The sequence below is a fragment of the Haliotis rufescens genome, unplaced genomic scaffold (assembly GCF_023055435.1).
Source record: "Haliotis rufescens isolate VD_foot unplaced genomic scaffold, xgHalRufe1.0.p SCAF_3, whole genome shotgun sequence".
Taxonomy (NCBI): Eukaryota; Metazoa; Mollusca; class Gastropoda; order Lepetellida; family Haliotidae; genus Haliotis; species Haliotis rufescens.
In genome coordinates this window covers 13,909,093-13,927,637 of record NW_025964001.1, presented here as the reverse complement: position 1 = coordinate 13,927,637, position 18,545 = coordinate 13,909,093, and the positions used below count along the sequence as shown (strand labels likewise).

General features: G+C 38.2%; 1 protein-coding gene across 1 annotated transcript in view; it reads right to left on the bottom strand.

Annotated features, from left to right (window-relative positions):
- Positions 1–18,545, bottom strand: part of LOC124134840 (titin-like) — an 82,539-nt gene that overhangs the window by 24,728 nt on the left and 39,266 nt on the right. The window contains exons 6-19 of the mRNA XM_046499902.2: positions 11,838–12,507; positions 10,722–10,815; positions 8,560–8,701; positions 8,174–8,261; positions 7,699–7,760; positions 7,192–7,271; positions 6,137–6,266; positions 5,648–5,720; positions 4,801–4,874; positions 3,237–3,420; positions 2,042–2,137; positions 1,577–1,628; positions 869–1,018; positions 531–621 (exon numbers count right to left, since the gene is read on the bottom strand). Of these exons, the coding sequence (XP_046355858.2) occupies positions 531–621; positions 869–1,018; positions 1,577–1,628; positions 2,042–2,137; positions 3,237–3,420; positions 4,801–4,874; positions 5,648–5,720; positions 6,137–6,266; positions 7,192–7,271; positions 7,699–7,760; positions 8,174–8,261; positions 8,560–8,701; positions 10,722–10,815; positions 11,838–12,507 (1,986 nt within the window). The remainder of the gene's footprint in view (positions 1–530; positions 622–868; positions 1,019–1,576; positions 1,629–2,041; positions 2,138–3,236; positions 3,421–4,800; positions 4,875–5,647; positions 5,721–6,136; positions 6,267–7,191; positions 7,272–7,698; positions 7,761–8,173; positions 8,262–8,559; positions 8,702–10,721; positions 10,816–11,837; positions 12,508–18,545) is intronic.

Here is an 18,545-nt window from a genome sequence, read left to right as displayed (position 1 = left end):
CTCTATTCTGCCTCATGAGAAACTGCAGTGTTGAATTAAGGGGTCCGAGGATCCTTGAGGTTTGTTTCTATTGTATTTGAATTAAGTGACACCCTAATCTTTAAACTCATAACAACAGGGTTATGAAGAGGACCCATTAACTCTCATGCCTAATTTCAAACACTGTAAATGGTCTACATGTTGTAATATCAGTGGCCTCACATCGGGTATTGGGGATGAATTCAGCCCTCGAATGCCAATGGAGGTAGTCACACATCTGGTTCTGGGGACCATATCGCAAATAAAAACCCACAAAGGGGAGACAAATATTGTTTACTGAGCACCTGCTGTAGTCTGTATATTTGGTATTATCACTTAATACACAATGTTGGTTGGTTGGTTGGTTTGTTGTTTTATGCCGCACTCAGCAATATTCCAGCTATATGACGGCAGTCTGTAAATAATCGAGTCTGGACCAGACAATCCAGTGATTGATATCTTGCAATATCTTGCCGCATTCCAGTCTGTATATTATATATAAGTGTCCTCACCAGTCCCCCTGCTTTCCGAGCCATCTTGGGTGGAGCAGCAGCAGTCTTGTTGCCTCTGATCCGCTGCACCTTGTTCTCGCTATCCTTTATCCTGAAACAACCACACCCAACACGTAGCTATCATCTGTGCCAATACGTTGTGCTAAATTCTCAGTCAGGATCTCATATTGCTGCAATCTGCTGAACCATTCCTTGACAAAAACATGTATTTCCTAAAACTGTACAACCTGAATGACTATAGGGTGCTATCATTGAATTTCAGTAATTTACTTTGCAATAGAAGCATGACTAATTACTGGTTAATTTATGTTAATCCCACACAGTGTTGGAGTCCTCACCTCTGTTTGACAATACGTTGTTGCTCTTTCTTCCAAAGATCCTTGAATTCCTTACTGAATCCCAACCAAAATGAGAACAGGTAGTCAGGGGAAACTGCAGAGTCGCCTCCCTTGGGCTTAATGCAGAAAAATCGTACCATTTCTCTAAACCTGAAAAGAACAAAATTCCAACTTAATATGTAACATATTATAATAAAAAAAATCTCCATTTTATAATTATTTCACCTAGTGACAAGGGATACATGTTGATTTCAAATTAAATCAGTTTAAAAACGTGTCAATGAATGACAAAATTCATAAATGTCCCAATATAACTTCCTGGAATCAGAGGAAAGAGAACCAACACAAAACGAAAAAATTTACATTATCATTGTATGACAAACTGAAGGTATCTTAAACTGTAAGTGAAAAAAAGTGAAAACACTTAAAACATGAACTCTCAATTCACCAACGATGGACCAATCCAAATATTATCTGGTATTTTAAAAGCAATAGTAACAATTTCCATATACATTAAAACCCAAAGATCAGAATGTATACACTTACAAATTTCATAATATGACATAAAACCACCAACATGAATGTCATTACAAATTTGAAAAATTGAAACAATATTTACAAATCCGATATTGGACGACAAAGATCTTTAAAGAAGATGGCACACACATGCTATCACACAGCTTACAATGGCAATAAATTAGCACTCACTTCTCTTGGCACTCAGAGAGGTTCTCCTGTTGATCCACAAAGTCTTGTTGACCTGTAAAACAATCAGAATGTTCAATCCTCAGTTGTGTAGATCATCAGTGTTTATTAGTATTAGACCCATCAAGATCTGGGGTAGAATACCCCATGCTTGCCGTAAAAGGCGACTATGCGTGTTCTAAAAGGCGACTAACGGGATCGGGTGGTCAGGCTTGCTGACTTGGTTGATGCTTGTCATCGTTTCCCAATTGCGTGGATCGATGCTCATGATTTCAATCACTGCATAATCTGGTCCAGACTCTATTATTTACAGACTGCCCTCATATAGCTTGAATATTGCTGAGTGCGGCATTAAACAACAAACAAACAAACAATATTAGTATTACATCTGCAGTGCACAATGTCCTAATAGTTCATTTATATCTTTCAACATATTACAACTTTATTACACTGAAGTCTTCTACTAACCTTTCACAAAGAACTCTGTCATGATATCTTTAAATGGTTGTTGGTGGTTTGCAGAAGCTTGAGATTTTAACACTTTCTGAAATCTTGACTCTGCAGCTGAAAACAAAACTCTTTACTGAAAGTCACTGAACATAATAAACAATTTGGCGTTCCATACACTCAAGGATGTTCCTTCATCTGTCAAATCTCACAGTCATGATGTGTGTACAACCATTTTCTAGGTCATCGCAGAAGATTTGGTAATAAATAATTTACAATGTTAGACAAGTTGGATGCGATTCAGTAATGGTATTAAATGTGTAGTTTAATCTAATTAATCATGCTAATCATAGGTTGAAAAACAATTACAATATTCTTGGGAACTATATCCATGTCACAATTTCTGTTAAAAAGCATCAGTGGATGGTTGGACATCAAATCTGCCAGCAACCAAAATAAGCTAATATAAAGCTCCAACTCTCGAGAAACTAACAGCATTATTGAAATCTTCATCCATCTTATACATAGCCTTACTCCTTTATTATCAGTGTAGTGTTTGAAGTAAGCATGGCAGTCAAGGGGCCCTTGTCATAACCCTTATGTCATTGAAGTAGGTGGGCAGCACCCGGCCTCGGGGGCCTGTGAGATATCTGCTCTCACTAAAATACTACAGCAAAATATTATAAAACAGCAGGTAGGATGACATAACACAGCTCTTAATCTAAATTATAATATAACCTCACATATTTATTCCTTTCACACATTTATATGACATAAAATCAATCAAACATGCATACCAAGACTTTTAGATATCATACAATTCACTGTGCAGAGTTGCGTCCCTTGGGCATGCCAGAAACCTATGATTGACCTTTTGAAACCCAGATATTTCTTGATTTGTCAATATCATGATAAAAATGTCCTGAAAATAGAGAACAAGATCTACTTATTCACACAATTTGAGGATGTAAGAATATGTCATATTAATCTTGTTTGGGGCTAGTCCTTAAATAGGATAGGTATCAGCCAATGGATTATTAATCCAAACAACCATGACCTATGCAATTATCAGATGTCTGATAAATGGGAGGACACCATGTTAACAGTTAAAGATTTAAGGGTCCCTAGATTCAAATACCATAGCAAACCCCTCAAGGACCCCTTTCATTTGAATACTGCCAATCAGGTGAATATAGGTATCATAAGTAATACTTACAATCAAAGTCTTTTTTAATTCTCTTGACTTCTTTCTGTAATTCATCAAAGTTAACAAGGGCTGCCTGGTTGATATCACTGGGGTCGGGAATAGGGAGCTTGGCTTGGTCAGTGCCGGCCCGCTCCCCTTCAACAGTCTTCACATATTGCACGACAACGTACTGCAGCAGGCTTGTCCGGTTGTCCTGGAGAGAGGGAGAGAGAGAGCTTTGTTTGTTTGTCTGTTTGTTTGTTACCTCAATAGACCTAACACATCTCCACTTGAAACATTCTGATTATAACGAGGAACTCACAAGAAAATGATATCTAGAATGAGGGGTATAGAAATCACAATCTAGACGACAAAAAAAATGTTAAACTCAATTGTCCTAAAGAACTTCCCGACTTCTTTGTTGTTAACAACATTGTTCCAGTTATAGGATGTCAGACTGTATATGATCGTGTCTGGACTAGACAATCCAGTGATTGATATTACGAGCAACAATCCACACCACTGATTACAATGACATGCAATCAACCACATCACCAAGTCTGACTACCTAATTCATTAAGTCCCCTCCTAAAATCAGCACAGGTTGCTGGGGATGTATTACAACAGGCTAGAATACCGGTAACATTTTCGTCATGTCACATCATGTCAGCTAAATGTTGGAGTAAGAGACACAGGCCTTCAATGTTTACCACTATGGTGATACCTGTGTCCACAGACAGGGTGCAAACAGACTAAGAATCATAATCAGAGCATAACCCATGCACAGCTGATCCTTGCATGGCTAAGGGATGCAACTCCACACATCAAGAGTCGTTCTTCCAGGTTGTATTGGTTACTGTAAATCTTGAAATTAACACCAGCGTGAAAATGCGAGTGGTCTTTGATCGCATTATTATCAACATTAAGACGGCCCCACTGTACACTTTGGATAGCAGAAATACCAACTTGATTATAAACACAAACACGGTTGATAGAGCAGCACTTGTAACAAGTATAAAACAATATCATTCAAAGAATAGGAATTACACAATGGGCATCCGGTGAGTTATCACTGCTGGGGTCAAGAGTTCTGCCCACTTCCATGTGTCAAGCTTTTTGACACCTTCTCGCATACTAACCAGTGAACTGTTGTTGGTTCAATTATTTTATTGCCTTTGAAATTCCTTAATGCTAGTCAACAGAGTAAACATATAAGCTGTGTGTTGCTTCTAGGAAAATACTGTTTATTGTTATTACGGAAGTGCTCTACTCAGTGCTAATAAGCGATGGTGTTTGCCGTTTGATTGGATTAAGGTAAGGATATGTATCATTCCACTGGGGAAGGTTAGGGGGAGTCTCTTTGATATTGAGTCGCATTTTTCGCTAGGGGTTAGCAGTCGTATAAATTTGGAGACGCATTAATTTCCAGATTTACAGTACTTAACGCATATCCTTCAAACTGAAGGTGTCATAAAACATGCTCCAGGATGCCAAAACTATGAGGATGCATGCATATGTAAACAATAATGAAACTGTGCAAGTTATAAACAGAAAATGAATAGCGATGGTTTCTAGATTAAGTAAGATGTTTTACCTTTCCCTTGACATCCCGGAGTTTGGGCAAAATCTCTAGGCCAAACCCGTCAGCCTGGCCTCGTGTTCTACTGCCTGAAACAAGAGTATAGCAAATCTTGTGAAATGATCAGAGTTAGACTGAGTGTAGGGAAACAATACCAACCAATATGTTTGATACTGGGGTTTGTAACACAGTGCTTGAATGACTCCCAAACAACCCCTTAATAAATATAAAATACCTAACAACAACTTCCCAATTACCCCTAGACAAGAACTCAGAAAAAAACCTTATCAACAACCCCTTAACACTAACTCCTAAACAACACCTTAACAACTTCCAAACAACACTTTAACTACACCTGATAAATAAAAACAAGCTCAATATTCATCAAACTAAATTCATTTTTCCAAACATAATACATTTTTCTTTACATCACTGGGAATACTTTCAATTGAGATTATTTGTTTATCTTACTGTCTATGTTTCTGTTAGCATGGTTCACCAAGATATTCTGTCATTATGGAAATTATTAACAATAAAAATTCCCACACAATTCCCTTAAAAACAACCCAATAAGAACAACTCTCAAACAACCCCTAACAATAAAAACTCCCAAACAACCTCTCAACAACTCCCCAAACACAATTGCATGGATAAATTGGGACATAAATTTAATTAAATGCTTTCCACAGACAATATAATGACCATTTGAAATGGGTGTGTATTGATATACATTTGGCTTTCATCAACTTGAAGCTGGTTATGACAGACATTATTTATTGTAAATCTTCACTCATGATCTCAACTGCACATTAAATACTTAATCGCAATGCGTGAAGTCCAATGATTCAACACACAGACATACCTCCATTCATATAGTTCCCTAAGGCAAGAATGATGCCAAATATCCGGTTGATATTATCGTCCGATACAAGAGTCTGAAATACAAGGACATTGTGTAACTTTGTGACCTTGACATTCAGAGCATACAGTAACACTCTCATGGCATATTACAATCCTATGCTACCAACAAACACCATGTACAAAAGATCACAACAACATTAAATCTATTACAACTACTTTTATTTCAACACCTTTACTGTGACCTGACCTTTTCAGGATCAACAGAATAAGCAGCGCCTTAGGTCAAAGAAGAATTATAAAAAGTTTCATTTACATATCTACCTTCAATAAATTAAAATCTATTCTACTTTCAAGATATCCATCTAATTATCAATTTGTTATAAACATAAACTTGCCCTGAAGAAGCGAAGGTAGTTCATCTGAACGCCAAAGGATCTATATAGTTTATAGGTCAAATCTTAATCAGCTATAATTATCTTCAGGGTTTCACCTTGCAGGTCATCTTGAGGTTGTTCAGCTTGGAATCTATCACAGACATGCTCTCCTCAAAGGAAGACTGGAAGATGAAGCAGAAGATCCGACTGTCGTAGTCAGGGATCTGCGTCAGATCATGGAAAAATCTGAAAGGAAACGAATGCAATCAAGGTTCACAGTCATGGAATGTTTCGTGAGGCAAGGGGCTGCAGCGAAGTATATCTCTTCCTCATACAGTGACAGGATACCTGGTAGAGCAGGACGGCTGGAAATGTATGCTTGTGCTGTATACTCATTCTCATGTATATGCTGATCAGCTTGAAATTTGTGTGTTCTGTGATCTAGTGTGACAATGTTTTTAGCACACCATCTGTGTGTGAACAGGGCCTGTTAATATGCTACTCAAAAGAAGTTGAGGAACAACCAATTCTTTCATATCATTATAGTTAACCATTCATGTCATGACAGATTAACTATACTAATATGAAAGAATCAGGTGGTCCTTAACTTCTTTTGAGTAGTATATTTAACTTTCTTCACCTCTCATGGCATATTTCAAAGAGACTATCAAAGCTCATGTTGGTCACATCTGCTTTTTAGAATCATTGACAATATCGTGATATTCTCCACTGAACAAAAAATCAGCATGCAACCAGTATTTTACGGGACGCCAATCATTGTCATACTATCCAACACAGTTAAGAAAAAACACAAATAATATGCACTGTGTCCTACAAACTAATTTAATTGTAGCATTTCCATTCTGATAAGAAATACAATCAAAGCTCAGACTTTCCACTTACGATTTACTAAATACCACCAAAATTCATTTCAAACCGGAAATAATTATCAACCAGCACAGGCCTTCAGAGCATGCACAGTGTTGTGACAACAGTCAAGTGTGCCTCACGTCATAAGCCTGTACACATCAAGTAGATCACCATGGTTAATTTGAATTCCCATTTTTAGGCCTTGGACCTCCACATTACCCAGGATTCACAAATAGATAGACGGACCCAGGTTCATCTCAGATCATACTATATCTACAGACTGAGGCAACACTCCACTCACTGTTCTGGTTTGTCTAGGGTTGCATCAGGGTTCTTGTCAAAATGCTTCTTGATCTTCTTTAACTCATCATCGTCAGGTCGCTGAAAGGAGAGGATTAATGGCTGCAATTCAGGGTTAGAAACTAACAGTTTTTGTCCACTTGTCCTTATAATGATAACATATAGCAAAACCCTTAAAATGGGCCAATTTCTACTAGTCCTTAGGATACCTTTACTATTGGGTAGTTTGGTAAGGACTACAGGACTAGTGCTAATTTCTAACGCTGTGCATTAAGGATCACAGGACAGAGCTTCAGGTACATTCCTCTCTTTGGGAGACACAATAAACAGTTAAGGTAAATCCTTTGGTAGCAGATAGAAACTAGAGTCACAAGGCTCTGTAGGTCACTGGACTATGTCAGCAAGATGCCTAGTGTTACTGGTGCATACACATGAATCACAGTTACAAACGAAACACACATATTTATCAATACTGGAGGGAAGATACATCAAGTAGTGTTCTACTTACACTATCATATATTGCTTTGAGTTTGTCTTGGTCCAGCACCGAAGTGTCAAGATTCAAAATAGCTGTAAAGCAGAAAGTTTTGTAAGTCAACATGTACTATCAAGATTCTGTCTTAATTACATGTCCTCTACTTTGTTACATGAAATGCTAAAACGAATTCTATATCATGTTTCTCGCAATCAGGATTGATAAAATTACAAAAAAAATTCAAAGAGAAAATATCTGAAAACACACAACTTCCTGGAGGAGTAGATTACATGAAGAAACTTCAACATCCAATATCTGTAGCAAAGTACATGACAATAGAGCAACTTCAAGACTTCAAAAGACAGGGACAGGACCTGGACTAACTTGTTTCCTTTTCGAAATTTGGAACAGTCTCAGTATGAAGATATCAAATCATTCATTGTTGGATTTGTTCCATATTCTTAACTAGTGTGCAAATATTAGGTTCGATCTATGATAAGAAACTGACCGTTTTCTATATCCTGCATCTCTAGTCTGAGACTTGACAGGAAGATGCCAACAGCCTGTGACCTCTTGGAATCCAGCAGCTTCACCACCTGAAGACATCACAGCGTATACAACTGAATAACAATTATTAAGAAATAAAAGTGACAAAAGCCTTTCCATAGTCATCAGAATTCTCTGCTTAAAGCAGAGTCCATTGTATGATTCCGACTACATCATGAGCATATGTTTAAGAATCACTATCAAATAGTGATGTTACCAGGAAGTTGCTAAGAAGGTGACCGGGCACATCCTGCCCCACCAGTGACATCCCAGTTCCCATCAGGCACAGCATACACTCATCACGTTCAAATCACAACCAAATGGTTCTCATCTAAAACTGGATCTGACCTCTTTCTTTGTCTTTTCCTTTGGCTTGGATGCTGCCTTCTTCTTAGGTTCCAATGGCTTCTTGGCAAACATGTCATCAAACTCATCAAAGTCCACGATAGGTTCCTTGACTGTCTCCCAGAACAGATTGCTATCCTTCAACCTACATGACAGGATTGAATGAGTGAAATATCTCCACTTAGTGGCTGATCAGTGTTTTGCACAATTGGAATTTTCAATTTGTGGCACATCATCAAAATACTACCACTACTAAACTACCACTACTGAACTACCACTGAAGAAATACTACAAGTATCATAATATATTGTGAATTGAAGTTAAGAGGGTCCCATAGTCTTGAAATTATTGGCTATAGTATAGAGTCTGGACCAGACAATCCAGTGACTGACATCATGAGCATCGATCTACGAAACTGGGATACGATGACATGTATCAACCAACACGATCAACCAAGTCAACGAGCCTGATCACCCAATTCCATTAACAACAGCGCAGACTAAAAACAAATGAGACAAGGCCTGATGACAAATAAAACATTTGTTATTCTGCTCATATCAAGCACTACCTTTACACAATACTGATAGAAGCATGTCCTAATTCTCTAATTTGTCGGAGTGAGAAAGGCTGCATTTTTTATCACTACGACTTTTTCCCGATGGTCAAGAATCTCTTCAAACTATAAAACCAATCAATATTGATAGATGGTTTCATGTAAACCATAACACCAGTACATATTTGTTATCATTGTTCCTGATATCGAAATGACTAGTTGTAACGACCTGGTCATTATTAAATATAATCCTTAACACCAATACTTACTCTTTGTGATTGTTTTTGATATTATAATGACTGGTTGTAAGAACTGATCATATTTCCCTATTATCCTAAACACTGGTACTTACTCCTTGTGTTTGTGTCCTGATGTTATAATGACTGGTTGTAATAACTGATCATATTTCCCTATTATCCTAAACACTGGAACTTACTCCTTGTGGTTGTGTCCTGATGTTATAATGACTGGTTGTAATAACTGATCATATTTCCCTATTATCCTAAACACTGGAACTTACTCCTTGTGGTTGTGTCCTGATGTTATAATGACTGGTTGTAATAACTGATCATATTTCCCTATTATCCTAAACACTGGTACTTACTCCTTGTGTTTGTCTCCTGATGTTATAATGACTGGTTGTAATAACTGATCATATTTCCCTATTATCCTTAACACCAATACTTACTCCTTGTGTTTGTGTCCTGATGTTATAATCACTGGTTGTAATAACTGATCATATTTCCCTGTTATCCTAAACACCAATACTTACTCCTTGTGTTTGTGTCCTGATGTTATAATTACTGGTTGTAATAGCTGATCATATTTCCCTATTATCCTAAACACTGGTACTTACTCCTTGTGTTTGTGTCCTGATGTTATAATTACTGGTTGTAATAACTGATCATATTTCCCTATTATCCTAAACACTGGTACTTACTCCTTGTGTTTGTGTCCTGATGTTATAATTACTGGTTGTAATAACTGATCATATTTCCCTATTATCCTAAACACTGGAACTTACTCCTTGTGTTTGTGTCCTGATGTTATAATTACTGGTTGTAATAACTGATCATATTTCCCTGTTATCCTAACCACTGGTACTTACTCCTTGTGTTTGTGTCCTGATGTTATAATTACTGGTTGTAATAACTGATCATATTTCCCTATTATCCTAAACACTGGTACTTACTCCTTGTGTTTGTGTCCTGATGTTATAATCACTGGTTGTAATAACTGATCATATTTCCCTGTTATCCTAACCACTGGTACTTACTCCTTGTGTTTGTGTCCTGATGTTATAATCACTGGTTGTAATAGCTGATCATATTTCCCTGTTATCCTAACCACTGGTACTTACTCCTTGTGTTTGTGTCCTGATGTTATAATCACTGGTTGTAATAACTGATCATATTTCCCTATTATCCTAAACACTGGTACTTACTCCTTGTGTTTGTGTCCTGATGTTATAATCACTGGTTGTAATAACTGATCATATTTCCCTATTATCCTAAACACTGGTACTTACTCCTTGTGTTTGTGTCCTGATGTTATAATCACTGGTTGTAATAACTGATCATATTTCCCTGTTATCCTAACCACTGGTACTTACTCCTTGTGTTTGTTCTTGATGTCATGGACCTGTAGTCGCTGCCAGAACAGGGGTTTCATCGGTGACTTAGGGCTGACAACTGGCTTCATTGGACCTGGGATGTTATAAAACATGGAGGCAAATGTTTAGACTGAGTTGTGAAAGTTAAATAGTATTACAGCCATAGACACTATAAAAAAAGTCAGTAATGGAGTGGGCTTAATGAGAGAGGAAAGCCCAAAGTGTTCCAGCTTATAGCTGTTTATCATATAATGTCTAGTGTTGTTAATGTGATAAGCCAATCTGATAAACTTGGTATCACTATCTGATAAATATGCAAATGAGGTTGCCTAGAAGGAACTACTTTCAAGTTTGATTCATTGATGCAATGCCTTCTTTGTCAATAAACTAATGACAAATGTTCCCAAAATGCTGAGAGTGGTAGACAAACATGGCTGCCAGATATTGGCACTATATATGACAAATGAACAGTTACCAGCGTGTCCTCTACGGTACAGCTATATTGCTGGATGATCAAAGGACAATGTATGATAAGGGTCCTTTTCGGCCCACAAGATCTGCATAATTTATGCAAAGGGCAAAACTTTTAGGAACTGTTATGAAAGTTCATATGAATGAAAGCTAGACTGTTAATTTCAACATGTGTATGTTTGGGACTCTAAACAACACTAAATGTAAGCTAAACCTTGCTGAAAAACGCTGATCGAAAATGCTGATTTAAGATATTTTTAAGGAAGTATATTTTTTTTAATATTTGACCCAAGTTTACTTTCTTAGGGGATGTAGATAAAGAGTTGCTCGTAGTTACATTTTTTCTTGAAGTTAGAATACATTCTCCTCTTTCTCTCATTTTAGTCATTCTTATTTACTTTAAGATGCCAGAAAACATTGCAAGTGTAAGACAGAAAATGGCATGATGTCAACCATTTGAACATGTCTGATAAGTTTCATACCATTATGAGGCATTATGACAAAAGTTTTCCCTAAAATTTGACATTTCCAGTGAGCTAAAAAATGCCCTTATCATACCCTATGCTTTGAGTCACAACATTAGCTGTTCAACGTTTCAAAAGCATGATTTGCAAGAAGAGAGTTTCACACTGTCAGTGAACTCACCTTTCTTGATAGCCATTCCAGGAGGCGGAGGTGGTGGTGGAGGTCCCATCCCTGGAGCAGGAGGGGGTGGGGGAGGGGGAGGCGGACCCCCACCAGGTGGTGGAGGTGGAGGAGGAGGTGGGGGTGGTCCACCTTGTCCTGGGGGTGGAGGAGGTGGTGGGGGAGGAGGGGGAGGAGGAGGACCCCCAGGAGCAACAGACATCTCTGCAGGATGATAGGGTCTGGGAGGAGTGACCTCATCAAGCCCAACCCCCTGGGGTGAAGGCACAAGTTCTGAAGGGGGGTGTAAGGGATGGTTGTTCTCAGGAGATGCTTCTGACAAATACTGCACTAGTTGATCCTTCCCAAGGCACTCGGGTGTAGCTGCAGGGGTGTGATACGTGGAAGGTGTCTGTTGGGGGGTTGCAGTCACAGCAATGATCCTCTCACCCACACCATCTTCTGGCGTCAGGAAGCCATTGGTGAGATGCAGGCTCACCCTGTCCCCCAAACCTGCCTCCTTCCTAGCAGCCTCGGCATCGGAGAGAGCAGCCTGCGTAAGTTTTTCAATTCCTGCAATGACTTGATATTTCTCCACCTCCTGCTGAAGATGCAGAATCTTTGTGTGGCACTCCTGAATCTGATGTTCATAGTCATGTCTACACCTCTCCAGTTCCACTTGGTGCTCCTTCTGCAGGCAGAGTGCAATGGTAGGACAGATGAGTGACGGATGATGTACATCAAGAAGAGCAACATCAATGTACATGTTATAAGACCACAGCATCAGTCCCAAATTGATATTTGACCTACAACTTTTGTAGGGTTATGGTATAACAACAGTTGTAGTACTAAGGTCAAATGTGGAACAATACCTTAGGCCTCATACCACAAAACATATCTTAGTGATACTACATGGGCTGGGATGAGTCCAAATTTACTACCCAGGTACCTGACACCCTATTACCCTGCCCTACCCGGATACCCGCTATAGGTCTAAAGAGTTGGGTACAAAATGTCCGAATGGGAATTGTTTTACCGCAGCCCTGGCAAAAACTATTTAGATACACATGTAAAACGATCTGATCATGTATACTCTGCAGTGGATAGACACTTTATCCTTACTGGAACATATAAAAGTCAGAACGAATGCCTGCATAGTGAGAAAGAAATGTGAACATTAGCTATACTTGTAGCATAACCATTGAGTTTTATTGTTAATGTCATTAAACAGTATATAACATGACTAACCATGGGTTCGGGTAGTCATGTGGGTACCCGGGTCCTAGTCAGGACCCACCCAACCCGAGTACCTGAATTACCCATCCATCCCAGCCCCAGATACTACTGTCATAAATCCATGTTAAAGTATCTGCAACTTCACTAACCATGACATGTAATGTAAAGCATTAGACATGTAAATGTTCATCATAGACTAAATATGTCTGAGCTGTATTAAACATGTAAAGCAGTACAAAAAGTAAGAATGATAAAACAAAAATGAGTGACAGAAACAGTGAAACCTAAATTCCGTATTCGACCTAATAAGCGCCCCGCTCTAATAAGCGATGGCGATATTTGCTAATATATTGGCTAGTGAACAATCCCAATTAGCACCCCTTCGGATTGATCAATGTACACAAGACTTATTTATTCGTGTATAATACCCACTCGTGTGATATATGCACTCTTAATTATGGGCAATTAAATTCTGGAAAATATATCTGTCGTGTATAATATGCACATACTTTTCTTTTGTATCATTTCGGGCTGTCAGCATAAACAATGAAATTTACGATCTTTCAATTCTGTTTTTCTCTCACTAAAATTATATTCTAATAAGAGTCCCCCATTTCTAATTTTGAGAGCATCCTGGGCGCTTATTACGTCGAATACGGTAAGTAATTTTCAGGGCCATTTTCAGTGTCTTCTCTAAACAGTAATTTCAACTGATTGTTTCCTGATGAATGGTTGAACAAATAAACTATTAATGACATGTCAACATTCAGGCCAGAAATCCCACAACACAAAACTGAATCAGTATCTGCACAGTCACAGTATCTAAACATAACAAACTGTGAACAAAGACTCACTAAATGAATAAACTGCAGAGTTGTCACTTTCTAAATCTGTAACATCCCACAAATCAATACAGGACAGTTTCAGCCCTGTCCCAGCTGCTGGCATGCTGTGATGCCTGATACAATTTGTACACTGCAGGCAGTGGGCACTTACTGCTGTAAACTCACTTTCATTCAACTTGATAAATATACAGTACCAATAAAGAGGAACATATTTTGTATGAATGCCAATATAGCTAGACAGAGATTTGGTATAGTTTGTGTGTTGTTTAAGGATGCACTCAGCGATATATAAGCTATGACGATAGCTTGTAAATATTCAAGTCTAGATCAGACAGTCCAGTGATTGATATTGTGAGCAACAATCCATGCCATCAGGCTATGATGACATGCAATCAACCCACTGACATACAATGCCACAGTTAAACATGAACACCCCAATCAGACATTGTATACACAGTATACTCCGAGCCGACCAGTCCTTGTTTTATCCCCTTTATGCCGATTGCCTGGCAAGGTAACAACAAGTACCATCTTTTAATGTCTCACTCTCCACTCTCCCAGAGGATGCTTTACCACTAGACCACAGAGGCGTGTACTGAAGACCAATTCGAGCCCAGTTCTTCATGGGGGCTCTGTATTGTACCTAAACTAACTTGATAATACTAGAATACTTGAATACTAGAACTAACTTAGAAAATAGTTTAAAACTGGACTTATGCATTACATTCAACAGCACTTTCAGTTCCAAAACAAAAAAGTTAAAGATTGACCAGATCAAGTAGTATTTCAATGTTAAAATACTATTAAGAGATCCACATAGTCACAGCAACGATGGATATATATGGTTTCATTAATTTTATGACGACAATACTAGAAGTAAAAGCCTAGCAGCTGCATGAAGATTATTAATACAAGCAGAATATTATTTGTACGTCAGACGATTTATTTAGCATAGAGGCAATAGTACTTACAAAAACAGTCAATAAACCAAAAAACATGTCATGCCAATGGCAGAATTAACATAAAACACTGAAATAAAATAAGCAGTGTTAAAATAACGCAGGGGTCCTGACTATGAACAGAACATGACTTCATAAGGTATTACATGGAGTCTAGCAGTATTCACTCAAAGTCTAACATGTCTAACATGTCTAAGGATAATTCTAAATTGTACAGGAAAAGATATAGTCTTCAAAAACCTCTAACAACACCTTCAGCATGTTCAGTACGAATCTCCAGTATGATATCTGGACACGACCCATGAAGATCAGGGGTAGAATAGGTCTTCAGCAACCCATGCTTGCCATAAAAGGTGACTATGCTTGTCGTAAGAGGCGGCAAACGGGATAGAGTGGTCAGGCTCGGTGACTTGGTTGATGCATATCATCGTATCCCAATTGCGTGGATCTATGCTCATGATGTCATTCACTGGATTGTCTCGTCCAGACTCGATTATTTACACACCGCCGTCATACAGCTGGAATATTGCTGAGTGCGGCGTTAAACAAGAAATAAACAAACAAACAAACAAACAACTGGACACAATATTAACAACTGAGTGCCTGAGTTTACTTTCCTTTAAACAGCTCAATGTTTATCATGTTTGGTGAAGTTCACAAGCACTAATATGGTGTACAATAAAGAGGGCCAATCTTGGATTTGAACTCGCCAACAGCAGATCCTGGCAATGCTAACGGATGCAACTCTTCAACATTGACATTAGACCTATGAGCCACCCATGCCCCCACACCAGACCAAAGCCTCCAATAACCTGTCCCACCAGCTATGGTGATCACCATCTAGCTCTATGAAAACACAACAGCAATTTTAAAATGTCAACTATATCTGTCAAATCCATCCATCTGCAAAACCGCATGAAGATTAAAGACAAAACTGATCCACAGAAATGTCACCTAAATTTACAAAAAAACTTTTCCACCAGTTCTGTCAGTGAAGATGAAAGTCATAAATCCTCCCCGCATGCTGTAACTAACATGCACAACCAACACAAACCTGTACAGCCTTTCCCTTCCCACAAGTCAAGCCCATGTTGGCTGTGTGGGAGTAGACTCAAGGCGCAATCAAAGAACTGCTTCACGGGACGCCAGGGTTTCTTGTAATCTCTTTACCGATTCCAGCCTAAATTAAAGATCATCTAAAAAGCTATATAGCAGCCCATGTCGTTCCATGTTCTCCTGAGACCCTACACTAGATATCTGCTTCATAACTGCAACCAATGGAACAACCTGACCCTACTGCCTGCAAGCTGTCTGCTGACTGTCTGAAGACAATTTAACACAGTTCCAGGCAGTACTGTACAAAGAGATAATCCTACAACTGCTGAGTAATTCAGGAATGGTCTACTCCTCCCACTGGCACCAACGGCAGACAAGGCATTGATCAACAAAGTCAATAATGATGCTACAAGCATACCCCACTTACTGCACATGATGCCAACCAACATAGATTTGTAACCTAATCTTGACAATGAAATGAATTTAATTATGGGTATTCTCATGAGCATGATAAAGAAGTGGTCATACTAATGTGTACACTAAATTGATCAAATTGATGAAACAATAAATATACGATGGATAAAAAAAAAGAACATTTTGTATCCCTGAATCCTCAATCCTCAAGATATGTAAGCATGTTTCCAGAATAAAAATGGCAAAGGTGTTACCATATTCAGTGGTAGAAACTAACAGTTTCAGTCCACTAGTCCTTACAATGATAACATATAGCAAAACTCTTAAAAATGGCAAATTTCCACTAGTCCTAATGATACCTTAACTATTCATGGTAATTGGCAGCTTGGCAAGGAGTACAGGACTAGTGCCAATTTCTAATGCTGATATTAAACTAAGGTCTACATTTTGTAATTTCCTTGCTAAACCAATAGGGTTGGTATTTAAATCATCTTTCAGAAGTATTGTTTACAGGTTAAAGAAAGAAAACAAGTAAAGGTGTTATTATTCTGACAGGACAAAAAGTTAATTCTCTTTGCCTCTCAATCCTTCTTATCTTCTGTTTGTTGTTTAGAGCCGCACTCAGAAATATTCCAGCTATGTGACGGCGGTCTGTAAATAAACGAGTCTGGACCAGACAATCCAGTGAATGACATCATACCAAGTCAGCCAAGACAGTGAGCCTGACCACCAGATCCCAATAGTAGCCTCTTACGACAAGCATGGGTTGCTGAAGAGCAGGTGAGGCGATATGGGGTTAAAGATCTATTCTAACCTGCACCCGGATCTACAGGGGTACCTACTCATCCAATTAAACGGATTTTGTCCTCATTGACCAAAAGGGCAAAAAATTCTTGTCTCAAAATTTTAATAATGATCCACATTAACGAAAGTTAGGACCAACAGATCCATAAACAAGTAAGAAAAACAAAAAGTCAAATGAAGTAAACAAACTTGAATTCAAAATATTTCATACAGAAATCTTTTAAAAAATTACAAAAAAAACAGTCCATCATCATCAACACTATGTTTAGAGAAACATAAAATGATGACATTCCAACACAGACAATACAGTGAATCATTCACTTGTCACAGTGACCGGACCACCATACATATCCATGATAACATACACTATTACTATTGCGCACATTGATGGAAACATGGCCACATACCTGTATCTGGAGCAGTTTACTGTTAAGTAATCCCATGTTAATCCTAAACCAGGTTCATGTATTTGGAAAAAAAGGAATCGAACCAGTGGCCCTCAACAATGAAAGTCCAACCCTGAGGACACAGAATTGTCTGAGGTATCGATGGTAGCTGTCATTAACCACATCAGGTGGCAGGCAACAGGTGTTCTGCCGCCTCAGATTAACCGTATTAACCCTTACACAGCTAAACCACATATTTTCCATCTGTATTTGTGCACATTTATACAGTTGACTCTTGTTATCTCGAACTTGATTACTTTTTATATTGACAGGGGATATCGCCCAAACTGATGTCATTGTTTTCATATGATGGCAAACTATTGAGCAACTTTGGTAATGTACAATATTCTTTGTCACAGAACACATGGTACACTGAAGGAAAACCTGCAGGTCATAAAACAGCCTGTAAAATATCTCAATACATCAATGAAACTTGATCAGTTTAAAAGATTATTTGATGAAAGAAAATACTAAAAGTTTAATGATCGAAATGGACTAGCATAAAATACATGGCTTGACATTGCATGATACAGCTGGCTCAACTTACTAATTCAAATTCATTAATATGTATTCGTTGGCTTGTGGATCAACCAAATATTTCACAACTGTGAAAGAAATACAATTTTGACCAAATCATGTCATGTTTGTTTTCATAGTTAGAAAACAAACATAAACACTAAAGAAGACCAAACTGGGAAGGGTGATAACTCATTGTCTTCCAAGTACAGTCCCATCAGCATCTTTCTCTCTCATCTCATTCATATCATTTTACCAACCACACTTCTAAGGGATCACTGTTTGGTGTACAATTATTTTTATATTCATACTAAAAACTGCCATTTTGTCTAGCCAACATCAGTCCAAGGAATCACTCTACAAAGAATGCAGCCAACAGCTAGTTCAATGGTCTCCTTATCAACACTTACAACTTCAGGCTTTTTCTTCCAAGTCATTAATTTTTGAGTTCTT